At 38.7% G+C, this 27,964-nt stretch overlaps 1 protein-coding gene across 34 annotated transcripts in view; it reads left to right on the forward strand.

Annotated features, from left to right (window-relative positions):
- The window catches only part of tcf7l2 (transcription factor 7 like 2), a 170,487-nt gene that overhangs the window by 102,515 nt on the left and 40,008 nt on the right, over nucleotides 1-27,964 (forward strand). Inside the window, exon 1 of one of the 34 annotated variants that reach the window (XM_033033878.1) lies at nucleotides 23,520-23,766. The exons of 32 other annotated variants lie outside the window; for them this stretch is intronic. In XM_033033878.1, the coding sequence (XP_032889769.1) occupies nucleotides 23,644-23,766 (123 nt within the window). In that variant the 5' untranslated portion in view covers nucleotides 23,520-23,643. Of the gene's footprint in view, nucleotides 1-23,519; nucleotides 23,767-27,964 lie in introns of those variants that run through there. One more of the 34 variants, XM_033033874.1, reaches the window with a different exon arrangement.

A 27,964-nucleotide genomic window follows, 5' to 3' on the forward strand; every position in this document is an offset into this window, starting at 1 on the left:
GCAATTCTTTATCTATAAATTTAGCATGTGTGTAGGATATATATTGCGTGAGGTTATATAAATTCTGTGTACAAATTCAAATTAGTAGAAAGAAGAGTGTGCATTTGCATAGTGCCTTTCACAACACCACCAAACACAATTAGCTAAATATCTGGAAGTTCAATGTCAACTTTATTTTTACTATTGCATCAGGAATACCAGAGAATGGAATTTTAGTTACTGGGAGTTGTGACAAGTTCTGGCTGTTTATAAACCTAATCAAGATGTGAAATTGAGTCATGCACCATTTTTTTTTCTTCCTTGAACTGGTGTAACAAGCTATCCTGAAATTCCAGTAGCCTTTCAGACTTTATAATTTCTTCTGACTTTCACATTTACATTTTGGAGTTATGTGCCTGTTCCACTTACGCGACTTTTTCGGCGACTGCCGGCACCCGTCATAGGCCGTTGCAGGTCACCGAAAATTTTCGACATGGTGAAAATCCAGAAAGACGCTACGTTTCAACATGTTGGTAACCAGAAAGACGCTACGATTCTTTGGGCGCCATGTCCCGTGGTGAAGCCTGTATGGTCGTGAGTAGTCGCCCAAAGAGTCGTACCTTGTTCTGGTCGCCGCTGGATTTTCAAAAGTCGCGTAAGTGGGACAGGCCCATTAGACTTTATATTAGAGAGATACCGTGTTGAAACAGGCCCTTCGGCCCACCGAGTCCGTGCCGACCAGCAATCACCACATACTAACACTATCCTACACACTAGGGACAATTTTTCATCTTACCAAAGCCAATTAACCTACAAACCTATACACTTAAGAATGTGGGAGGAAACCTGAGCTCCCGGAGAAACTCTACGCAGTCGCAGAGAGAACGTACAAGCTCTGTACAAACAGCACAATATATGAGGAAGGACATGCTGGCTCTGGAGAGGGTCCAGAGGAGGTTTACAAGAATGATCTCAGAAATGAGTAGGTTAACCTATGATGATCATTTTTCGGCACTGGGCCTGTACTCACTGGAGTTTAGAAGAGTGAGGGGGGACGTAATTGAAACATACAGAATAGTGAAAGGCTTGGAGTGGATGTGGAGAGCATGTTTCCACTAGTGGGTGAGTCTAGGACAAGCCTCAGATTTAAAGGACATTCTTTTAGGAAGGAGATAAGGAGAAATTTCTTTGGTCAGAAGATAGTGAATCTCTGGAATTCTTTGCCATGGTAGGCTGTGGATGCCAAGTCAGTGGATATTTTTAAGGCAGAGATAGATAGATTCTTGATTAGTTCAGGTGTCTGAAGTGATGGGGAGAAGGCAGGAGAATGGGGTTAGGAGGGAGAGATAGATCAGCCGTGATTGAATGGTGGAGTAGACTTGATGGGCCGAATGGCCTAGTTCTACTCCTATTCCTGTAGTCAGGATCAAACCCTCTTCTCTGGTGCTGTAAGGCAGCAACTCTCCCGCTGCACCACAGTTGGGCGCACAAATTTGTCCTCTATCAATATTGCCTTATGGCTTTTCTCTTTGTGGGTAATCTCTACAAAAAGCACTTGCATTCAAGATTTTCTACATGAGGTATGATGCTCCTGGTTGCGCTACTGTTGGTTCTTCTAGATTACGAACTTCACAAAGTTGCTGCAATAAATATAATGACCTGAATCATTGGATGGGATAATCTTTCTTGTGTTGATTGTATTTGGTTTCACTTTGCCATTGTACTTCTACACCGATACTTCAGTTGATACCATTTAAGTTCTCTTGAGTAAGGTATTACCTAAAGTTGAATTAATTTTTTTAATTTGCCCTTCAGATAGGATCAGAACATGGCTGTGCAAATATTAATTGCAAATTCTATATTCTCATTGCAGTGTTGTAATAATGAGTGCTTGGTCTACCGTTAAGATGTGTTTTTAAGGGAATTTTTACCATGCTGAATTGTTGCCATTTCACTGGGTTACTCTATTACATCCCCATACTGGAGTCTGACCAATAAATGGAGCTGAATTTCACGGTAACACAGGGCTACCTTGTATTCTTTAGATTAGTCATGGTTCCAATTAAAAATTTACGTGTACCGGTTCATTTCAGTACTTGAGTATCTTTTACAAACATGTGAGCAGTACATATGGCATGGCAAGGATCTTGGCATAGCTGGAAATTATTTACACCGTGTGACACACATGCCTACTGAATTTAGTGATTCTTGCCATTCTTGCTCTTCCATATTAATCCCCCAGTCTCGACCCTAAACATCACCCATTCCTTCTATCCAGAGATTCTGCCTGTCCCGCTGAGTTACTCCAGCATTTTGTTTCTATCTTCAATGTAAACCAGCATCCGCAGTTCCTTCGTACACATTAATTTTAACTTGGTTTTCCAGTTCCATTCTGATTCTTGGTGTACTTGTGCTGTTAACCCCACTCCCACCCCCATTCCAAACCAACTGGTAGCCTCATTGCGAGTCTCAGAAATGATTACTGTTGTAAAGTCAGAATATATGGTTCATTTGACTGGTTAAGATCAGCCTCATAAATGGGTCAGGCAATACAAAGGCGTCTTTGTCTAAACCTAGTTCATTTGAGTGCAGTGACCTTTCTTACAAAATAAGCGATATGCATCAGACGTGAATATAAAGTGGAGAACAGCAAAATTATTCCATGTTTTCCACTCAGTGTTATACATGAACCACTCGTACATTAAGCATTGCACAGATTATACACAAAGCAAATCTCCCCTTGTATAGTCCTCTCATAATCTTGGCCTCCACTGCAGAAAAGTGCTTACATCATTCACTGGATATCTTTGCTTCCTATCCATGTTCCCCCTTCAACTGAAGTCATCAATTTGTGTTAGGTTAAAAGTACTGATTTCTGAGGAAAAGTCTCATTAAACAATGGGTTTGGCATACTGGAAGCTAGGATATGAACAAACTATTTTACTTGGAAGGATTAGAGATGGAGGATACATTTATCTCATTATCAGCTTGAACTACATTCCCAACCACTCCCCAAAGAGCCCCAGGCTAACTCAGGCTATTCTTGTACCAATTTACCCACCTTTTTGCATTGGTTAGTGAGAAGAGGTGGAGATCAAGTTCAATTTTTCTCTGCAGGAATAAGAACAGTGGTAGCTTCAGTATGTAAAATATTCATAAATTATTAGTGCTAATCAAATCCATAACCTTCAGATAATTGGGCACTGGATAGTCAAAATCCAAGCATATGAGGAGATGATAACAGGCTTACAAATAATGTTGCAACTTGCTTTGTATAGTGGGAATCGGTAGCAAATGCAAGCATTATGGTAAGTAAGAAAATTGTCTGTTAACCTGCAATAGAATATAAACGTTTACTCGAAGGCCACTATAAGGATATATTGCAACTTCATTCTTTATCTTGATCCAAAATGTCTTTATCCTGAGAAGCCACAAACTGCAGATGCTGAAAATCAGAAAATGCCTTAAAAGAAAGTCAGCAAGCCAGCCAGCATCTGTGGTGAGGGAAATGCAGTCTATTCTTGAGGCTGATGGCCTTTGAATAAAAGATCATTGGCCTGAAGATTAATGTTGCTTCTCTTTTCTTAGGTGTTTCCTCACATGAATATTTCCAGCATTGTCTATTGTCATTTATCAGCACACCCAGGATTTTAAGACTTGGGTACGGATCTTACTTAGTCTTTGCACCAGGCCAACTCCAGCTAATTGGATGTCTATTCTAGCTGGGCAAGACTAGGCTAAAATTAGAGCCATGGAAGCTTCCACTGAAGAAGGGTTTCGGCCCGAAACGTTGCCCATTTCCTTCGCTCCATAGATGCTGCTGCACCCGCTGAGTTTCTCCAGCATTTTTGTGTACCTAAGAAACATTATCTATGTGAATAAGATTTTATGGGAATGAGATTAATTGGATTATATTTTGCAAAAACACAATATAGACTGGACAAGCCAAATGGCTTCCTTCGGTATAAAAACCGTCCTTCTATGATGGAAAGCATTTGATTTCCTGTAGTCAATATCATTACTGCTTCATTTTTATTGCAGTCACGGTGGCACAGCGGTAGAGTTGCTGCCTTACAGCAAAATGCAGCGCCAGAGACCCGGGTTCGATCCCGACTATGGGTGCTGTCTGTATGGAGTTTGTACATTCTCCCCGTGATCTGCGTAGGTTTTCTCCGAGATCTTCGGTTTCCTCCTACACTCCAAAGACGTACAGGTTTGTAGGTTAATTGGCTTGTTTAATTGGCTTGATAAAAATGTAAAAGGGTCCAAGTTGGCGACAACAAAATTCAGAAGGTTCAGAAGGTTATTGGTAAGTATGAGGGAAACCTAACTCTAAGCCACCCACATCAAGTCATTGGAGTCTGAAGAAGGGTTTCGGCCCGAAACGTCGCCTATTTCCTTCGCTCCATAGATGCTGCTGCACCCGCTGAGTTTCCCCAGCAATTTTGTGTACCCACATCAAGTCATGCTCTGGTTGGACTTAGAAATGGACCAATGCCATTCGTCAGGTAGGCACAAAATGCTGGAGTAACTCAATGGGACAGGCAGCATCTCTGGAAAGCAGGAATGGGTGACGTTTCAGGTCGAGACTCTTCTTCAGATTGAGGTTCCCTTGCCGTGTGCCAATGACATCAATCTGAGAGTTCTCCAACCAGAAATCATGGATTGGCCACGAGACCCACTCCATAGTGAAGACCAAGTCTGGGGTGTTCAAGTCCGATGATTCCAACCTGTATATAAAATCTAGGTATAACCTTCATAAGGCCTCGAGGATTGCCAAGAGACAATTTCAGATCAACCACACAGACACCCATCAATTGTGGCAAAGTTCACATGCCATAATCACAAACCGAAGTCGGGCAGAATCGCTGGCAACAACACATCCCTCCCCGATGAGCTCAATGCATGTTATGCACATTTTAAACAGAAGGTCAGTGGAATGATGACATCCACCCTGACAGTCTCTGGTGCACCTATACCCATGGTCACTGTTGCAGATGTCAGATTGGCCTTTCTGAGAGCAACCCATGGAGATTGACCCGCCTGGCTGTGTTGTCGGATCCGGCAAAGACCAGCTTGCAGTAGTATTTGTGAACATCATTAACCTCTTCCTATCGCAACCTGGGGTTCCCAGCTGCTTTATCATCCTGGTCCTAAAGAAAAACAAGGTGGCCTGCCTTAAAATCATCATACGGTAGCTCTGACATCAACCATCATGAAGTGCTTTGAGACGATGGCCATAGAACACATGGCGCTTCTAGACAACCTTGATCCACTGCAGTTTATCTTGTCACAACTGACCATGGCAAAGCCATCTCTGGTCCTATGCTCGTTTCTTGAATATCTGGATAACAAGAGGACCTAAGTCAGACTTCTATTTATTGATTATTGCAATGGACTATAGTCAGTGATGATGAAGTTGACATGATTGCGAGCTTCAAGTTCCTTGGTGTAGATATCACAAACAATTTGTTCTTGTCCAACCACATTGAAACTATGGCCAAGAACATGCATCAATGCCTTTACTTCCTCAGACAACACGTCTGTAATGACTCTTCTAAATTTCTACAGATGCACCATAGAGAGCATCTGATGCAGATACATCACAGCTTGGTATGGCAATTGCCCTGCCCAAGACAGCAAGAAACTGCAGAGAGTTGTGAATGCAGCCCATTTCATCACGGAAACCAGTATTGCCCCACCATTTCTGCTACCCATCGACTCCATCTGTAATCTGCAATGGGGGGAAAAAGCCAACCCAACCAAAAAGCATTCGCACCGCACTCATTCTCTATTCTCTCCTCTACAGTTGGGCCGAAGATACAGAAGGTTGAAAGCACACACCGTCGGATTCGAGAACAGCTTTTTCCCCGCTGTTGAATAGGAATCTCATTTGCTAAGGGTGAATTTCTGATATTCCAATTTACCTTGCTGTGGCCATTGCATTAAAGAAAAAAATTGCACTTTCTCTGTCGCAAGGCATTCTGTTTATTTTCTCATTTGCACCACCTGGTGTACTCGTATATGGTATGATTTGCCTGGATAGTACACAAAACAGTTTTTTACCCCGTGTAACAATAATAATGAACCAAACCAAACCGTCTAATCGTATCTGATCTCCTTATTTCTCCACATTGGGCTTACCAAAATCAACTGTTTGGAACATCATTAGGATGAACGAGAGCACTGGTGAGCTTACTAATCGCAAAGTGACTGGAAGACCTCCACAGCTGATGACAGAAGAATTCTCTCTATAATAAAGAAAAATCCCCAAACACCTGTCCGACAGATCAAAAACACTCTTAAGGAGTCACGTGTGGATTTGTCAATGACCACTGTCCGCAGAAGACTTCATGAACAGAAATACTGAGGCTACACTGCATGATGCAAACCACTGGTTAGCCACAAAAATAGGATGGCCAGGTTACAGTTTGCCAAGAAGTACATAAAATAGCAACCACAGTTCCGGAAAAAGGTCTTGTAGACAAATGAGACGAAGATGAACTTGTATCAGAGTGATGGCAAGAGTAAAGTATGGAGGAGAGAAGTAACTGCCCAAGATCCGAAGCATTCCACCACCTCTGTGAAACACGGTGGTGGGGGTGTTATGGCCTGGGAATATATGGCTGCTGAAGGTACTGGCTCACTTATCGTCATTGATGCTACAACTGCTGATGGTAGTAGCATAATGAATTCCGAAGGGTATAAACACATCCTATCTGCTCCAATTCAAACAAATGCCTCAAAACTCATTGGCCTGCGGTTCATTCCACAGCAAGACAAAGATCCCAAACATACTGCAAAAGCAACAAAGGAGTTTTTCAAAGCTAAAAAATAGTCAATTCTTGAGTGGTCAAATCAATCACCCGATCTGAACCCAATTGAGCATGCCTTTTAAATGCTGAAGAGAAAACGGAGGGGACTAGCCCCCAAAACAAGCATAAGCTAAAGATGGCTGCAATACAGGCCTGGTAGAGCATCACCAGAGAAGACACCCAGTAACTGGTGATGTCCATGAATTGCAGACTTCAAACAGTCATTGCATGCAAAGGATGTACAATAAATACTAAACATGACTACTTTCATTTACATTACATTGCTGTGTCCCAAACATTATAGTGCCCTGAAATGGGGTGACTATGTATAAACACTGCGGTAATTTCTACATGGTGAAACCAAAATGTATAAAAATGGCCTTTATTAAAAATTGACAATGTGTACTTTAACCAATGTGATTTTTTTTCTATTACAAATCTCAAATTGTGGAGAACAGAGGCAAATAAATAAATGATGGGTCTTTGTCCCAAACATTATGGAGGGCACTACATGTCAAGCATCGCACTTCCATTACCCTTTGAGCTCAGGGAAAGGAGCCAAGTGCCCACCATTCCTTAATATGCCAGAACGTATAAGTTGTGGTATGCCTCTATTACTGTACCCCTATCAAGAGCAGCTTAACAATTCTTAGGTCTGATACACAAAATAGAACACTTTAATCTAGTTGACCAATATTCTCTACCACAGATTACTGTTACTTTGTGTTTTTTGAATTCCAACTCCCATGCAAAATGACTGATATTCAACTGAACATTTTGATAAGCTGATGGAGAAACCTTGCAGTAATCTCTGAGATCTTTATACTGTATCCATGGTTTGCTACTTTCTGGTAATGGCTGCCCAGTTTTAGGAACTTTGTGGCTGATACCTTGAAATCTGACTTGTTCCTTTTAGGATGGGCAAGTGTGAGAATTGTCCTGACCTGAAACGTCACCTTTCCATGTTCCCCAGAGATGCTCCCTGACCCGTTGAGTTACTTCTGCACTTTGTGTCTTTTTTTGCGGGAAGTGTATACTTTGCATTTAAGAGTAGCTAAGGTTAGCTGTGAAATGTCAGTTATGCCCATTCCTTTTTCACCTGATGTTGGGTGCAACCAGGCTCATTTGCATTAGCAGATGGAAGTAGTAGGGAGATGTGAGCACAGGAAGATGAGGCTAGAGATATAGGTTTGCATCTGAAAGATTTGTCTTATTCTCTGAATCCGGGTTATCCACTTGTCACTAATTTGAAGTTAACTCTATACAAAAAAAAACTAAATGCAATGTGCAATTCTTGAAGCAGCGGCTGACTTATTTGAATAATCTCCCAAGATGTTTGAACCCATAGAGAAGATGTAGCAGTAATTATCCCGGGAGCAAACTGCCACTGAACTGGGTAGGCTGACCTTGCTAGCAAGACAAATGCAATTTAGATTGTTATGAAAAAGTTCCAAATTTCTTTTCCCTGCCTGTGTTCACTATCATGCACGTGTTATATAATCAGCTCCTTCTAAAACCGTAATTGGTGCAGAGCACAAAAGTGTTCATTAAAGGACATCTCGCCAAAAGATGTTTTCTATTTTCTGAACAATTACTCACTTTCCAATTCATTTGAAAGCAACCTTAATTTTTAAACACTTCAGTTCTGTTAAAGTAAATCCTGTGATCTTTGAAGGGGATTGGTAATGCTTCTCTGCAGAATTTGTATACCCATTATTACACCATGTGGACCTTTTCTTTACATTTGTATATAATCAAACATTATAGGGGAAGTAGAAAATGATACATTATTTGTGCGAAGTGAGTATTTCCAGTTTCTCATGTGGTGTGATGGATGAAAACACCATAATAAAATTACTGTGTACAATTGAAGGTAATTGCCCCCTTTGGGCATCATCAGGCTGAGAATTGCCATGTAACTGCAGCATGGTATTAAGTGCACTGCGTTACATTCCATATATTACAGAATGAACCAGCTAGGCTGAACGGTTGATTAACTCCAAGCGGAGACTGATAATGGCAGTTTGTCTCCTATGATTGTATTAAGCAGTAAATGGTCAAACCTGTTATGAAGCGTGAAGATTTTATGGTTTTTGAGCAGATCCTTCCCTTGATTTTAAATACTTGAGTCTTCATAAATCATAAAATACTTCCACTGTGAAAGACAAAAGGTGTGCAGGCAGTATATATATATATATAGCATTACGCTATATAAAATCAGCAGTTTATCCCTTGAGACAATTAATGTACTTAAGAGGTGAAAAAACATTTATGGTAACGGGGTTATAAATAAATGTGAATTGTTTCAGAGAATTTTTATCTTTCTCTGCCCCACTCATTATTGTTCACAATTAGTTTGTCTTTGCAGCATATAAAAGGGGCTAAAAGTACATTGCAGATAAATCAGCATCTGAAAGGGAAAAATGACATTTTGGCTTTCACCTCTTAATGACAATTATAGCATGGGTTTTGCTTTCAACTGGTGGTGGGTTATGTATTTCCGTTTTTTCAGCTTTTCAACATCTTTTTCACATCTCTGAATTGAAGCTTTTCTCCCTCATATATCTTATGCTCCTAAAATACTTTTGTTCTATATGCTTTAATTTCAATTTATCGTATCTCGAAAATGGATTTGAATCTTTACTATATTTAAACAAATTGGACTATATTTCATCCTAATTTTATCCTGAATGATTCCCTTGTATTGATTCAGAATAATGAATTGGTTCATCAAAATATATTTGTTTCTTCAAACTTAACATTTGATTTGGGAAGAATCCCATTTATGAAAGTGTTAATTGTAGTGGTATATAGACTGATTTGCTTGAAAATGTTCTCTGAAGATGTTTTTTTTCGTCATTACTTTGCTCACTAAGATAAGGTCTTGGTGGATCATACTTGATCATATTTTCCGCCCACCGTACTCCTTAGGTCTTTTAACCCTGAAATTAAAACAGCTGGATTTTTACAAAATTAAAACATTGTGGATGCTGAAAAGCTGAAATAAAATAGAGTATGCTGGAAATATTAACTAGTTGGGTGTCATCTGTGCAGAGAAAATGCAAGTTAATGTTTCAGTTCAAGGATATTTTCTTATGAGCGAGTTAAATCTGTTTCTCCATGTGGATAGTTGGTTACTGGTACGGCTTCACAGCTCCAAGGACTCTGGCTCAGTCGTGACTTGGGTGCTATTTTTGCACATTCTTTTCTTGAGCATGTGAGTTTCCCCCCTAGTGCTCTACTTTCTTCGCAAATCCCAGAGACATACTGCAAGATTAATTGGCTCCTGTAAATTATCCCTTTTTGCAGGCAAAATGAAACAAAGTTTAGTTGAGGGGCATATGTGAATGAAAATATATTGCAGGGGTTGCAGGCATATAGGAGAGGGGACAATGGGATGAATGCAATTGCTCCCCTGAAAGCCTGCGTGGATCTGATGGGTCATCTCTTATGTTACAGGTGTAATGTGGATGTAGCCTGCCCTACTTACTCTCTGGTCCATTTTCATGATATAACACTAAACATTGTAATGTAACCATTCGTTTACACTGAACAATATGTTTTATATGATAATTGAAAGGAATCACCATTAGCATCTAAAGCTACTAAATGGATCTGTGCACAAGTGTACCATGATGCAGAAACATATTCAGTTGCTAGTCTTCCAACTGATTCTGGATTTAGGATAAATTAATCAGGGTGCTTCCCGATGCTCAATCATGGGAGACAGGATTTACCCAGATTTCCCACTTTCAATTGATTTCTAGAAGTTGACCGAAGTTGTTCATTTTTAGGGATGTCCGAGGAGGGTTCACAAATACTCTAGTTGCCTGCCAGTGTTAATCACGCATTCACAAAGGTCACTGATTGTTGCTGTCAGGTGATAGTTATCACGGTTTACCTTTTGTTATAATTCAATCATGCTGATTGATGGAAGGTCCAATCTGGGTGATGTTAGTTTATCGGGGATAGAATATACAGAAACTTAGTTTGTGACCGTTTTGGTGTGCTTGATCTTAATTATGGATAATAATATGATATGGGGGGAAAAAACCTGAAGTGTTTTAACCACATTTGTTTTCAACCACATTTGTTTGTGAGAGTTGTCAGAGACACAGTGGGTGCAGATGAAATTTGAAGAATGATGATGGGGTGAGCTACTTTATATTATAAACCTTATTTAAAAAAATGCAGTCTCTGCAGCTTGAATAGAAAATGATATAAAGGAACTGGGGGGGGGGGGGGGGGGGGGGGGGGGGGGGGGTTTAAAGATGAAAGATTAAAAAAATTGTGCACATTGTGCAAATTTGTCTTTTATAAAATACTAAAAAACAAGAAAACTTTGGATTGTCTTCAAAGATGAGCAGGCACCTTGTATTAGGTCCTCTAATAACCTACCGGTAACAATGGTGGAAACTATTCATCAAGATCTCAAATATCGACATATATTTGGACATAATGTGGGTGGTTTGAAGAGACAAACTAATGCCTTCTGATTGTATAAATTTAACAAATAAAAATGGGAATTCACAGTAGCCACGGCTATCAAGTATGAGGTTTGCTGCATTGTTACAGATTTTGGAAGCTTGGTTGCTTTCAACCTTACCGATTCAGTTGCATTGGTCAGAATGTCATATTGAAGCTAGTGGTGATTAGCGGGCTACCAAAATTGACGCTATCTTGGCTGGAATTACAAAATCATTACACCACAGGAGGGAGGCTATTTGACCATTTGGCCAAATCTCTTAAAAGCAATCACATGGAAAAGATTTTTATTTCATATTGCTTTAGAAGCGTATTTTGTAAACTGACGTATTTGTTTAGGGAGGCGGATAGTGACTCTTGCTTAAGTATGCTTTGTGCAGTGTGTGGTTTGTTTACTGTTCCAAAACAGGAATATTGGCCTAAATGGATAGTATTGCAGTTTTTTTTATTTGTGCTTCGACCAACCATGCCCTAGGTAATGATGTGCACCTGAAAGGGAATCTCAGGTGTACAATGTTAGCCGTTATTTAACAACACTATTTATAATATTGCATTGTTCTACTATTCTCTGTCATGCAGCGCTCTAGCATATCTAGTGATGGTTATCCATCAGCCTCTGGTAGCTGTAATAAAGACAAATTGAATTAATAATTGCTTTTTAAATGCCAAAATGATTAAGACAAGCTGCCTAAATGCCTTATGTACTTTAGGGATTTCACAAGTATGCAAACCATAATATTATAGTGGTATAGATTAATCAGCAAAATCATGTGTATTTCACTGTTGTTTTCTTCACAACAAATAATACAACAGCTCAATAAAATTATGTAATTTATGTATAATATTAAGAAAAGTGGAATGATTAAGGAGAAAATAGTGCACGGGTGATTAGTCTGCGGTTCTGTAGCTTATCACATCTTGTACTTCACAATATACTTGTGATTTGCTGGGGAAGAGATACGATTAATACAAGAACTCGTCGTGCATTTAATTTGCCTTGCAGGTTTGAATGCAAATAGTGAAGCATAAAATATCGTATCAATAAGTTTAACAGTGGTGTGCAAAATAATGTTTTTCAGACATTGGACTCAAAAAAGCATTCCATTAATTTATTCTGTAATTTCCTTTAAAATGTTTCCGCACACTGTACAAATGTTAAAAACCCAGAATGGTTTATATATATATATATATATATATATATATATATATATTGTTCATAACCTGCAATGCAGTCATATAAACTAACAAAATGTATGGATTAATGCACTGCTAAATCTTGTATCAAAAGGGCCAAGTGGCATACGGTCTCCATTGATCGATTGTATTTAATTTTAGATATTAAAAGTATAACGTTGCGTGGAATAATATTGTAATGCTAGTTTTCTAAAATCTCAGGCAGCAAGATTGGGCAGAGTGTAGGTGCTATCAGTCTGATTAAACTGTGTTTGGGGTTTTTACAAGTATAAAAATGATCTTGTAATGAAGGCTGAAGTGTAGGGGCCACTTAAGCAAGGGGAGGGTTTTCTTTGTAAATAATAGATCAAGAGCACCAACACACTCGCTTAATGGATTCGTGTGCGGCATCAGCTTCAAGGACAGAGCATGATGCAGAACCACAACCGCAAATACTGGTAATCAGCAGCTTGTGGTTACTGTTTGCTGGTTCTGGTCAATGAACAAATTGGTATTTACACAACAATTTAAAAAAAAATTGGTCTCATTATTCCGAATACTGGTGTAAATTGTATGAAAATTTAGTAACAAAAAACTCTGGTGCAGCATATTGGATATATAACTTCGCCCAAACAGGTTCAGAAGCCTTCACATTTTTAACTTAAAGTAAGCAAATGAAAATAGGAACTCGAATGTTGCTGTTTGGTGCTTTATAGCAGGGTTGTGTTAATATTTTAGAATTCTGTACAGCGGTGGTTCGGCTGCAAGGTTCAGCAGATTACGAATATTTTTAGCAAAGATTGCTGTATGTTAAAGTATTGGAAAATCTTTGAAGATTCTTTCTCTCTTCCTGCCCCAAATATATTCAGGCTGATTATTGTCCCGGATGTTCTAAGGCAATGTTTGAAAGTACTTGTAACTCCTTTAGCCTCTTTATCTGGAGCATGCTAATTTTATTTTTAAGGGACCATAGAACGTTCAGACAGTAATAAAACATAGAATAAATTATCCAGTGGTATTAGTTTTTAAATATGACAGAACCTCCAAATATCATCCACTTGAGCTACTTTGAGCAGTGATTTTTTTTTTTGCTTTTCGCAGAACACAGATGCCTGTTCTGTCAGTTAATAAGAATTGCTGAATTCTATTGCAAGATTTTCCAAACTGGAAGTAACATGTTGAATAAATTGGAATGATTTTTAAGTATTTTATTTAAGTGAAGATCTACTTTTACACTCATCCTTTGCAATGATTTCTGTCAGTAGATGTTTTTTGTGTTAATGCAAACTATTGTAATGACTTAATTGGCTTTTATCTCTTGTAATTATAGATACTTCTACAAACGAAATTTTAACTGGGGCGCATTGAGTAACATTTAGTAGAAATTATTGGGTCTTTTCAAATAATTTATTAAATTAGCACTAACGCTGTAGAGGAAGTTGTCTTGAATTTCTTTAAAACATTGAATAAATTGTTTTTGCCTGACACTCAATTACACAGCTTGCCAGTCTTTAAAAGCAGATCTATGTTTCATGTGGAAATATCTACCACAGTTGGTGGAATGAGTACAGCCATCCTCATGTTACTGTATTATGCTCCCACCTCTAATACAAACAAAATAGCAAGGAATACCAAGGCTAGGTTCTAGCATGCACTAAAAGAAATTAATACAATACCAATGGAATGTGTTTACAAGAGCTTTTGCGGTTGGAATCGAGCACCCTTTCTGCTATTGCCCTATATTTTGAGCTGAAAAATGTGTATTTGTAAGTCAATGTTATCTGATATTAAATATAAATTCTTAATTATAATTTACAATATGTATTTGGTTACGGCCAGATAAATCAATATATTTGTAGCAAAGATCGAGACACAAATTTCATTCACGACTTGCTACTCTGCTATCCCAGTCAGTGTGGAGAGAGCTCTGTATTAGATGTGTCTCGCAGTATTACCGATCTTCGGCATTATGGCAGGTATTGTTCAGTGCTGGAAAGCAGAATCTTGACAGCTAATTGATAATCCTGCCATCAGCTGTTTAGACATTTTTCCTTTGTGACATTGGAAAAAAGACAGGAAAGAGAATAGGAAGCTCGTAAATAATGTCAAAAGATCAAGAAATCAATGGACAGAGGAAAGTGATCTGTTTATTTGGTGTAGCTGCTCTTTTCTGTTCACATTAATTCCGAGCAATGGTCTTCAGCAGCCACTAAATTTGCTTTTATTCAGTCCCGAGGAGATGAAATGCAACCAAGAAAGCCTTCTCATAAAGCAGGCATATCAACAGACATAGCTTATGCGTGGGTATTGTAAAACAAGGTTTTCCACATTACTGTTTTAGATAAAGCCAGTTACCCAGTGAAATGGTCTCCTGAACAAAACGTTTATAATTTCTGCCTTGGTTTTGATGGATGAAGTGATCTTGTAACTTAAATTTAGAAAAGTTGGACCAATAAAGTGCCGAAATATTGCCATAAATCAGAATGGTGGCATTTATTTCATGTTTCTACATACAAGCTAATACATTCTGAATACAGCTGAACTCACCAAATTCAACTTTTCTCCAAGTTGCATAGCTGATGCTGAAACTGGGCATGTTTCTGCATGTTGTATTTGAAAATGGCACAATAGATATAGGATTTTTTAAAAACGAACAATTTCTGGACATTTCTGGATGATACATTTAATATTCTTTGCTATTTGGAAGTCTCCTTTGAAAATGAATTGGTAATGAATGCATTCAGTACTGCAGAATAGATTTACCCTCTGTTTCAAATAGTTGACGTTATCGGGCCCCGTCATTTATTCCTTCCTATTTTCTAGCTGCTAATTGATGTTTTTGATGTTGGCAAGAAAATTGAAGAAAATGTCATGTGTGAACCAGAGCGGAAGTTAATAAGATTGACTTCGTTGACGGAATATACAATGAGCGAAGAGACCGCATAATGGGACCGCTGCGAATTTGTGTCCTCTCTTTAGAGCCGAAAATTGACACCTCATGCCAGGCTGCAGTCGATAACGAAAAATGGAACATTTGCGAAGATTCTTAATCTCATCTTTTCAATTCCCCCTCCCAACCCCTTGCACTGCTGTATGGGGCTTATTTAGTTGCATAAGCAGCTGCCTGTCCAAGGTCTACTGCCTTGGTCAGCGAAAGCCTGGCACTCAGTCTCCCAGGGCTGACCAACAATGCCTATTTTTAATGGTATTTTGAGTTTGAAAGCAAAGAGTCTTAAAAAGGTTAGATTAAGATGCCTCTTAAAGAGAGGTATAGTGATATCAAGCTGGGTCATTGCATATCCATTGATGAATGGGGAAAAAAACCCTCAAACTTTAATCCCGCAGAATGGAACAAATAGCAACATGGCGCCTACTCGAGTCCTTTGTTTTAAAACTGGCAAAAAGCCGAGAATATTTTAAATTTTCCCCCACTTAAAACAGACATCTTCCAGCTGCGCTTATTGCATTAATACCCGGTATCCTACACGTTTATTTAGAAACGATGGTCTTCTTTTGTTCTGACAATTTTGAAATTCGACAGAACGCTTTTTGGAATTGCGCGTTTAATTACCAAATGGATTAGTTGGGCGAGGTTTGCTGATTCTGTTTTCATGGTCTTCGGGGAAATGCGTTAAAGCCTTATACCCCTTAGCGCTTTTTATTTGAAGCCGCCGCACAAAACGGGTCCTCGGCTACTGCTCGTCTCTCAAGGATATTCGAAGACCGACATTATTCAGAGGCTAGCCAATTAATTCCACGGGCTATGATCAGTTAGAGCTTCCTTTCCCTTTCTGCCATTTGAAATGCTAACACGATGAAAATTTTCTCTTGGTACATGTCCCTGGGCAAAGCCACCGCCGCAGGCTCCAGGAAAAGTCCTGAGAATCTCATTGACTGATGAGAGCAAGAAAGGTTGTGATACGTGATTTACAATCTAAGTGTTTTTTGACTCGCATAACAAACTGGACCTAATGTATGTATTTAGGACATTTCTTTTCCATGAACCTGTATCATAGTTGGTGTAGGTCTGGCCATCCATATTCTTAAATGATTTTTTGGTAGTGAGGTGCTACATAACTCATGAGCTCCTTATGGTCTCAAGAACCGATCCCTGAGGTTGCTGGTGTGTTATTGAACCTGGAAGATTAATCTCTGGCCCAAAAAGTCCCCTACACATCATCTGTGGTATCCTGTGCTGTTATGTCTATGTTCTGCTTAACATTACAGGAGGAATCCTTGAGTATAATGATATGCACCATTAATTGGTTATAGTTGAAATGGATCATTTTCACTGTTTAGTAACGTCCTGCTTTTCTAATAAATTGGCTGTCTAAAGAGGAGCTTTTTTCAGCATATAACCATCCCTGAAAAAAGGAAGCTAGGTGATGATTGTAGAATGACAAGTTGTACCGCAGCAGAAATTGGATTGTTCTCCCAAATTGTTAGTAAAAGATGCTGCCTGAGATCGGTATCTAGTTCTGTAGCTGTCTGCAAAGAATAACGCAGGTGGCTCCCTATGGCTGACTTTTCCTGACAAGATGCCATTAGAAATACCAGCCCCGTTGATCAATTCAGTCGACATGACAGATTTGCCGTAAGGCCTAGCTCTTTGAGTAGGGCACTCTGTTTTTCCCCCTTCTTTTTCTTTGCACTAATTGGTGAAAAGGATCTCTGAGCTGGTGGCCCAGGAAACTTTCTGAACACATCTTATTGGAGTGTTGACTTCATTAGAATTGTAAGTGGGACCCCAGCAGCTAGTACAAAAAGTTAATTTGTTCTTGAATTGTATTGTAGATGATTTCATTAGTGAACAGTGTTTTGGTGAGAACTGTCTAAAGGAGAGATCTGATTTTTTTTTTTTTTTTGCAGTAAATTTGCATGAGCCTTTTTCTAGAATTTGATGGCAAAATCATGGTGGACCCTTGCAGTTGATCTTTATTTGTTTATAGTAACATGATATTTCTCATTATCAGTTGATGTGTTCTGTACGCACATAAATTGTCACTTTGGCTGAATACATTTAAAAATAAATGTTGACTTTGAAAGCTGATATATGTCCTCTCCTCCAACTGTTAAACGACTTCCTTGGTTAAAATTAATAATTGATATAGTGTAATAGATTTTGTTTAAAAAAAACGAATTAATTTGTCTTTTTACAAACATGCAGAATTTTTAATTTACAATGTGCTGTTTACCCATTTCTTAATTTTTCAAGTTGGCATGTGGTGTGTTCTGTGTACAAGAAATAATTGTTCCTAATAGATGATCTAGGAACTAATTTATGAGTCATTTAATCATGCAGACTTTTGTATTTCAATTGTTATCATAAAAAATAATTCCCTGGTCTAATGAAGCAGCTTCCTCCTTCAATCTTTATTTTTCGTATCCTTTCTGTTGCACGTTGCTGGTCTGTTACCAGTGCTATTGATGATTACAGATTTTTATTTATTTTAGTCTTTTGGTTATTTTATTAGAATCTACTGCTATTTTGAGAAAAGCTTTGAATAATAATTCAAGATTCTGTATTTCAATAAATCCATGAAATAATCTACAATTTTTTTTTGTGGCACTGTTCTGTAAATATTAATTGATAATCCCTAAGAATTTAAGGATGTGTGCGAAAACTAGTTATCACCTAGATGATAAAATAGCAAATGTTAGAAAGAGCAGAAGAATGTGTACCGTTCGCATAAAAAAAAACCAGATTCCTATGGTGGAGGCACTAATAAAGGTGAAATTAGGTTTGTTTGACATGTTTAAATGATGCTGTTTGTCTGGACAGATTAAGATATTAGTTTAGAATTAGTTGTTTGCTAAAATATGCACTATTAACATTATCAAGCTGTCTGTTGGTATAAAAAATCAGACCTGACGAGTGTGAAAAGCAGCGCATCGAGAACTGGGCTTTAAACCCTCTGCGGATCGTAAAAAGGATCAAAGCAACTTGTTTTATGTGTCTGTGCGAGACTTTGAAGTCTTCACTGCACCTACAGCACTGATTTCATCAAGTTCACTAGTGTCTTAATAGCAGATCAATAACTTTCAAAGTCTGAGTTAATTTGATACTAGGGTTGATGTGATCGTGCTGCGTAAGTAGAGGTAGCGGGAGCTGTCTGCCGTAAATGTTCTGTCAGGCAAGTGCTTTCTGCACCCACTGCTACAGAGTCTGCAGCCTGTAACTTCACTTGGTTCGAAAGCCTCAAACCTGGCAGAGTTCCCAAACGTTCTCCACTGTCGCTTATGCACTATCTACCCCACTCCCAGCCCTCCCATTCTGAAGAGCGCGCAGTGTAAAAAGTAATTTGTCCAAAGACGAGTAAAATGAAACAGATCGTTCAGGACGCGCGGTGGAAATTGACGGTAGAAGTAACTGGCCAGAGAAATGGACACGTCTTCGTGTTAGCAGACTTTAGTTTCAAGCAAGAGAGGGTAGAGAGAATAGTATGAAAGAAAAGGACATATGCACGGGAAGAAAATTTAAAAAAAAGCTGAAAGAAGTGTTTTCAGGAGATTTGCCATCTGCATATGGAGCTGGAGGGCTGTTGTAACGGGGTCAGGCTGGCTCATCAGAGGACAAAACTCCAATTTAGATTGTTCATCTAACGATTGCTAATGGTATTAGAAGCAGCCAGTAGGGTGGTCAGTCAGAGCAGTAGATTAGTTCAGTAACCATAGTTGCTTGACCCAGACACCTTCGTTTCACTGGTCAGATGGCATTAACCGTTGCATCTGTCACTTTTCTGTGGGATTTTATTTTTAAGATTTTCCTCCTTCTCCCTCCTGCTCCTCCCCAGCCTTAAATCATCCTTTAAGTTAAATAGCTTTAATAAGGTTTAAAATTGCAGAGAATGAGAATGAGCCCTGTGTACAGGGATAAGACCGGCGGCCCAATGCTTGCCCGTTTCTGGTGCATCGGGTTTATGCTCAAAGGGTGGCTGAGAAATTTAAACATTTTAGTATTGCAATTTAAGTGACTTTAGTCCACGCTTCCTCCTTTAATACCGCATCCAAACTTTTCTCTTATTTCTCATCATGAATTCTGTATTAGCGGCATGGTGTTTTCCACAGCATATTTTTTAATGTATGTGTGATTCGATCACAAATTAACTAAAATACATGGAACCAAACCTTGAAGATGGTGAGAGAAAGAGTAAATATGCATGAACATCAAATTATATTTATTGTACATTTTGTAAATTTATAAGAAAGGCAGGGCATGTCTTTAAACACAGGGAATTTGGTGTGCTTTCACTCTTAAGTACAAGCGAACTAAGTTCATCCAAGTTGCCCTTTGTTGATTTCATGGTTTTTTCCAAATTCCCACATAAATTGGCAATGTCAAAGATGCTCTTAGGATTTGGGCAGTGAATCTAATTAAATTTGCAGTCCTTCATATGTTCAACATTTTTTTTTGCATCCTATATATTACAGTGTACCATAACAATGTGTACATCGATTCTATTCTGTGCTTTTTGCAAAGTTATTTTTATATGGTTTATGCAGATGCGAGTACGGGAATAATCATGATTGTCCATTGCTTTTAAGGAAGTGTTGATCATAATATTTGTGTAGGAATTATTTAGGATCCTGTCTTTGAGTTGATGTTGTTAAGATGTAAGATAGAGACAATTATCCCAAGTGGGTTATAACAGTGCATTCCTTATTCAAATGATGCATATTTGGGAAGAAAGATTCTTTCTTCATTCCAGAAAGCTCTGAAGAAAAATTTCAGACAGCTGTCGAAAAAGATATGCGATTCTTTTAATTTTTATCAGCCACCTTGCCGCATTTGTAAGTTCGACTTGTACATCTTGTTTGCTTTTTCTTCATACTTAATAGCCTTCACTTCATTAAAAGTGTATTAATCTGACTGTTAGTCCCCAGGGGGAACCCATAAGATGTTTTTTTTTTTGTCTCTTTTTTTTAGATTGCAAAAAAAAATCTAGCAGATTTGGACCCTGTCAGTCAGAAATAATTGTGTTCTTAATCTTGTCCCTGATGGATGGCTCGGAGTTCAGCATCAGGCCAGCTCCAATGACAAATACAGTATTAATATTCATTAACTGCTTTGACAATGCTAATTTTGATGCAGTAGTAAAGGGCCTTCCAAAGTTAGCGGCCAAAGCATCAGAGCTGTAGAAGGTGGCAAGATAATTTGTGCTGGTTTGCTGAGCTGCAGCTTTCAAAGTAAACCAAAGCTAGGTAAAAAGTTCTGAAGTATTGTGAGGCAAGGCTGCGGAAGTAATACGATCACAGTCCGCCAAAAAAATTTGACACCTCCGATGAAGCTGGTTTGACTGAAATTTTAACCAAGTTGTAACAAAAAAAAACATAACATGGTAAGTCAGCACATTTTTTGATTTTGTTTAATCTTTTGATCTTTTCAATTATCACCATTTGAAGATCAATAGTCATTTTTTCCCTAGTATTCTTTAAAGGCGCTCAGCGGTGTCATTCTGCGTGTGTTAGTAACGCAGGCTTCAAAAGTGGGCAGTGAAGCTTTATGGAGCCGCTTGCCACATTCGACAGTTGTAAGCATTAAGAGTACAGATATTCTTCGTAAGTTAATTTTAAAAAAAGAGTAAAAACTGGGATTCAACGTGCGAAAATTATTGCATAATTTTGGCATTTACCGATGAGCGTGTTTATCTGTGCTGGATATGTGGGGAAAATAAAAGGTAGGTTAGCTTTTATACTATGGGGAGGAGGAATGAAGGGCGCAAATCTTTTTTTTTTTTTTTTTTGTCTGCGGCTTCAAAATACCAGTCAATTTAACATTATGAGAGGCTGCAACTGGTTTTAATGTTGCCAAGTAAGCAGGAGACAGTTGATCTTTTGTTCTTTTCTGAACTGTTAAGGGTGCTGTTTGGGGCTGCTTCTGATCAAATGAGCGTTGCCATCTCATTATCTCTTTCCCGTGAAGCAAGGTAATTCACTGAATAGACCTGAACTTGAGCATCTTTTCTTGGAGAGCTGGAGTTGGATGCAGTCGCTCCGTGCCCCTATCTCAGCAGCATCTTGGCAGTAAGTGGCTCAGGTAGAGTGCTGCCCTCCAGTGGATCTGCCTACATCATCATGAAGAGCTGGCTGATTTGCACTGTAGCACGGGAGCGGCAACATGCTTGAATTCAGGCCGTGTGAAGCATCGTAATTTGAGTAGGTGTCAATGGTAAGTTAGAACAATTTAAGGAGGCCTGAATGTTGAGGTTTGAGAAGCAATGTTTAAGACAAACAAGTATGATGACTTGTAGATGGAATTGTTTTGCTGTGTGTTTCATTTTTATTTCATATTAAAAAAATAAGCAAAACTTTTTTAAAAGCTGTTGAGTGAAGGAAATATTTAGATTTATTTTTACTTGATGCAATGGCTGAAGTTGAATTTGCATTCCCTCTTTCCCACAGTTTTCTCTCTGCCTTTCCCTCTTACATTCCACCCCCTTCGAATGGCCGCTCCTCCCCACCCCCCCACCCCTCAGTCGTTGCAAGGTAAACATGCGAGCTGAAAAGGTTTGGTATTTTAAGTGTTCACCTTCCGTCGCCTGTGTGGCGAGCCTTCGTCCCAGCTCCTTTTTCTTCTCGCATCCTCCAATCCCAAAGAAAGCTGTGTTGAAGTTGCCCATCCTTTCTGCCGCACTTGGTGCTCATTGTGCTAAATGATTAGTAACTGTCCATCATCAGCAACCAAACTCCCAGTTTACTTAAGAAATTGCACGTGTGACAAAAGAAGCTGCTGGAGTGTGGTGGCCACCGTGAATAGAGGGAGGGAATGTAATTAGCTGCCTCGTTGTTGGGCTTTTTACATGTCAAACTGCAGCCTCATTGCCTTTGTTAGTGCCTGTATTGCACCATATAAAGGGAATTCAAAGGTTTTGTTTTGGTATTAAGGCCTTAAAGATTTCTGGCCGACACTGCACGCGAAAGCCAGATTAGTGTGGAACGCTAAATAAAGAGGGAAAAACTGCGCACCGTTTTGATTCGCCAGGTCTTGGGTCCTGTCACTTTCCTTGCCCAGCGTAGATAGCAGAAGAAAGCTTAAGTCTCCCGTGGTACTCCCGAGATGAGTTTAAAATGTGTGCGTGAAGTTTGGTTTTCACAACTGGACGAGGGTTATTTACAAATTCTTGTTCTGGGCTGGAGGAGCAGGGGCTGGTGTCGGATGCTATCTGACACCTGTATTCAGAAGGTGGGGTGCGGGTTAATGGGAACGTTTCATTACTTTTGCTTTTATTGTGAAAAAAACATTAACTTGGAACATTTGAGCTGCCTCTCCCCTCACACATCTTCCCCGTCATTTGAAAGATGGAGTGGGTTTTGTTTTGAGGATGCAATTAGCAACGGGAAGCAGTATGCAAAGAGCAGGTCAGAAAGAGAATCCTTACAATACAAAATCTGCTCTTGTATATTGTATGTAGCTGAGGTCAGCCAAGAGAAGCTGCAGTGAGGTCTAGTGCTTTGCCTTTTCTCCTTTTTGTATTTACTACCATAATAATAAAAAACCTGCTAGGATTCATGGCAAGCCCTCACAGGTGTCTGTTTTTATATGTATTTGTATTTCTGCGTATGTGTGCGTGTGTGCATGATATATTGTATGTATATATTTGTGTCACTGTGACAAGAAATAGAGCTTTCTCACAGCTCTCCCCCCCAGAACTTCAGCGTGAGGGATTTGACATCCCCACAGATGTGACTGCATGCTACAGTTTGTTGATCATGCTCCCTTAACCACTGCTTGTCTCTTCCCCCCTGCTCTTATTGATACCTTTCCATATAGAGTTGCAGCATTGTCATTTTGGTAATCCTGGGAGAGTTGTAGGCTTTGAAAAGAAAATAAATAGTACGCAAGAGGTTATACCCGTGTGTGCGGTCTTGCTCATTCCTAAGTGAGCATTTTGATGCAGTGATCTGTTTCCATTTGTGTCCTAAATTTTGGTCCCTGCTGTACAGCAGGTACAGGATTGCACCCGGACTAAGATGCAACCAACGGCAAACTTGAATGAGGATGTTGGTTCTAAAAACACCAGGCCACAGAACTGGGAAGCTCTTGATCTTTTGAGACATCTTTTTTTAGTACTTTAAAAAAAAAAAGACGCTAAAAAAGCAGGAAGAAACAAAAGCGCAGTCGGCACCAAGGCAAGAGAGAAAGGGGGGGGAAAAGTTGTAGAGGTTAAGAGACAACAGAAGACAAAGCGGCATGTACCCGAGGGATGCAATTTTGCTGGGAATGGAAGAAGGGAACAATAAAGGAGGAACGTTAGCCTCTGGGCTCTCCTTATTCCATCAGTTTGGTTGCTGGCACCTCAATCTAAACAACTGGGTAAGTTTCTGTATGCTACAGTGCACGGTTATATTTTATTTCACCCGATGGGCTTGTGATAAGGCCAGTCACTATGGTTAAGAGGTGGTCAGGTAGCGACCTTCTATCTAACACTTGAAACTATGACCTTTGTAACACTGCTTTCATAAGAATTTCTTCTGTGAAGAAGGAACAAAAAAAAAGAAGAAAAAAACAATTGTAGGCAACATAACATTGGGTTTGCATTAGGAAAGTTGTTTTAACCATCTCGATGCTGATCTTTTTTCTTGATAGCTGTCTAATTCGAGATGTTTTGCAAATTTTAGTGCAAAATTTACATTTTAGGATCCTAATTAATTCTGAGATTCCACTGTCATGCTTCCAATTAGTTAAATTGTACTTTTAAAATTGATTTGAAATATACTCGTATGGTTTGAGAGAGCTTCTTAACGTGGTTCAATTGTCAAAGCTTTCGATGCAACAGTATGTAAATCATGAATAAAACCAAATGTGAAAGAGACCTTACTCCTTTTACTATCTAAATGTCATTTAGATAAGGAGGATGGCTTTCTTAATTAATTCTTTGCAAATTGGAGACATGAGTTGGATCGTGAAAAATAAAATACTTTCATTTTTAAGTCCTTTACATTTTCCGGTCGCAGAACGCAGCTGAAACACTATGGAGTAATTGCTCCCTTTTAGACTGATACAGCGTCTATGATCCTCTTCAAAATTGCACTGAGGATTTGAACAGAAAAAGAATAGTTTAAATAAATTATTAGAAGCAGTGCGCACCACAGATGTAAATGGGTATTTGAAGAATCATAGACAGCAAGTTGTTTTCAAATGTTTTTGTGTTCATTTCGATCCTTGTGAGACGTTGCTTAATATTATTTAATTAAAAATAAGAGTATGACCGGAGCATTTCCGAAGCTTTCTTTTGAGTTTGTAGGAAAACCTAATTTTTGAGGTTTTTGGAGATTTTGGTGTGTGTTACTGCTCTGTGGGGTTGTATCAAAAATCTTCCATTCAATTATATTTTAGAACATACCCAAACACTGACATAGGTTTTGATAATGTGTTCTCCTTCGATTAAAAGCAAACCTAATTTTATTTTTCAAATGTAAATACATTGAGGTGTGTGTGTGTGTGTGTTTCACTGCTGTGGGCTGTCTTTTTTCTGCAATGAACAAAAATGAGTGCCAGATGTTTTGAACATACCACCAGAACAAATAAAATGAGTATTTTAAGGCTGACATTTTATATATTTTTTTCCCTGATAAATGTTCAGTGTACTTCCCGCGCCTACCCACTCCCAATGTAATTAAGCCACAAAACACTTTTATATTCTGGTTGTATTTCACGTTAATGGCATTGATGGTATTGACTATCATTTGAATAACAATTGCACTGATGTGAAGTCCACAGCGGGACTTTTTACAGTAAATGTGAAGCAGTCGTGTGAATTGGTTTGAGTATCAATTATATATGTTGCAACTTGTTGGTGTCCAAGCTAGGAGAGACAAGACAGCATTTTGGAGATTGTATGAATTTGCCTCAGTTGGGACATGAACTAAAAAATTTAACCACGTCAAATTTTGTGTTTATTATATCAAAACCAACATCCAACTTGCGGTTTTAATTTTTCCTGCAAAGTGTTAGTGTTTTTGCACCAATTGTTTTCCCCACCACCACCACCCCATCACTGCAGTTATGTTGAAATCTGGGAATAAATTATTTTTAGTCCACGAACATACACCCGTGAAACCATCTTGATATTTGCGAGGGAGCATTTGAGTGCTGATTTTAATCCCAATTTTGGGATTACTTTGATGGCAAGAATATTAGTTTATAGGAATGATTTCTTTTTTAGCTCATTCTTGCTAATCTGAAATGGCTCCATGCCTTGAAGAGAGGGACGGATGTCGTAGGTAGCAGTTTCACCATTTTAACCTCGATCGCGGCTCATCAGGCTTCACCTTGACTTTGGTGTATGCGTTTCTGACAAATATAAGGAAATAATTCCGAAATCTCCTCTTGTAAGGCAAAACCTGTTAAAGATCAATTAATGCCTTGGTTTCTGATGCTTCCAATATGCAATTGATTGCCACTGAAGATTTCTTAGTCATAGTTCGGCAAAGGAAACATTTTGTTCTCTGTGCGGGTGTTCCCATTAAGAGGGCTCAATTATATTTTGTTGCTTAATCACTCAATATGGTAATTTGGCTGATTGAAGCTACAGTAATGTTACTAAGTGCTCTAGGCAAAATGATGGGCACAAAGGTGCTGTAGTCATTTTCCGTATATTGTGAAAGATGAAAACACAATATTTTCAAAAAAAAAGGTGATCCTTTATTGACAATGTACAAAATTGTCTTATGGTCCCCCTTTCTGCTCCTCACTTTTTTTTCTACTCACACGCGAACGCTTTTTAGTTTATACTGAAATGAATACTTGGATTTGAGCTTTGCTGCTGCTATTTATCAGGTCACATGCGTGGCAGATGTCTTGTTCTGCTGGAATTTGTCAACCTGAAACACCAATCGATCATAGCTTGTCAGTTAACTTTCCTTTAACTACTTGTCCAGTCTGGCACATACGTCCTACACAAAGTTCAGTCATTGTACTGCAGACTCTGTGAAACTCTCTTGTATGTTCGACTGAACTGCTGTAAGTGCAAATTGATTTTTCTTTTGCTGAAAAGATTGATGCTCAAGGCTCCTCTCAATAAGCATACGTGCATTGTAAGAAATGCTAACTGCTTTGTAAACCACAACCTCTTTGCCCTCAAGCTCAATGTTATCAAACGGAAATAAACCAACGACCATCTAAATAACTGTACTGTAAATAAAATTGTATGCTTTAGACAACAGCCCAGAATAACTCAATGTGTGAATTAATTCTTAAGATTTGTCCAAGAATTATGAAGTACCAAATAACATGTTAAAATGCAGCATGTGGCTAATTTCAAAGCTAACTCGGGTAAGTAACTATAGGAATTTTGTTAAGACAAATATCAATTGACTAACTAAGGATAGCCAAAAACAAATTAAATATTTAAAAAATGGGTTTACATTAACAAGCTGCATGATTCTGATATAACCAAAAAATTCTGATATTGTGTCTCATAACAGAGGAGACTGATGAGCATCAATTTCTGAAATTGGGTCCTATTTTGGATACGACTTCAACATCTGTGTAAAATGAGTAGAATTACTTAAAGCAATTGGGGATAAAGGACTCCTTTCAGTAAGTCACCGCGTGTGCAATGGAATGTTTGCTACAGCTAGCATAACTCAAATATTCTCAAGCATTATTTAATGTACTATAACGTGACATGTTAATCCATCGTTTTTTTGTCAGTCTCCTTCTTCATTTTCTTTTAGGCTTTTGTTCCCTGGTTATTTATACAATAGCCTGCAATATTTTGTTTTACGAGTAGCAATCACATCTTTAATTGTAATGCAACACACCTTTTATCATCTAGCCCAGTTAGCGATTTTATTTTACCACCAATTATTATTCTGCTTGTTACTATGGGTTCATTATGTGGCTGTTGGGGAATCTTCCAAACAATGATGATTTTGAAAATACAACTATTTTAAATTGCTTTCAGTATTTTTATCCCCCTATTCTGGGACTAATGGAAAGAAATGAGTTCGAAATAAGTAGTTTATGATTTACGTAATTGTCCTTTTGAAAGGTTGACATCACTGGACTGCACTTGGTGGGAAAGTTTTGAGAAATGCTGGGGTGTTAACTGAGAATGTAACCGCAAGGGTAGACGTTGCACTGAAACTCAAATCTTTTGGTGACCAAAATATGCTGGGAAGTGGTATAATTGAGCAATTAACATTTAACGTTAAATGCATTTAATAGTAGTAGTTCCCCTCCGCATTCCTCCAGAGGATAGCAGCCCCCAGAACATGATTTTTGTTTGGTTCTGCTTATACAATTGCAACAATTGGGTGGCCAGAAAGTGGTCTTTCTTTCTTGACAGCTGAAATAGCTTGGAAATATGTGAGAGCATTCGGGGGCAGTTTTGTGCTGCCTGGTCGTGCGGTATTGTCTTGGTATGCTGTTGTGTCAGTGGTCCTGTCATCATTTGTTGTTGGAGACAAGAGGCCTCTTCCTGAGCAGGAGAGTTTTACTAGTCAATGAAAGCCTTGTCCTTGGGAACAATAGCCAGCTAACAAAGGGCAAGACCTTGGCCAGAAAT

The sequence above is a fragment of the Amblyraja radiata genome, chromosome 15, assembly GCF_010909765.2.
Source record: "Amblyraja radiata isolate CabotCenter1 chromosome 15, sAmbRad1.1.pri, whole genome shotgun sequence".
Taxonomy (NCBI): domain Eukaryota; kingdom Metazoa; phylum Chordata; class Chondrichthyes; order Rajiformes; family Rajidae; genus Amblyraja; species Amblyraja radiata.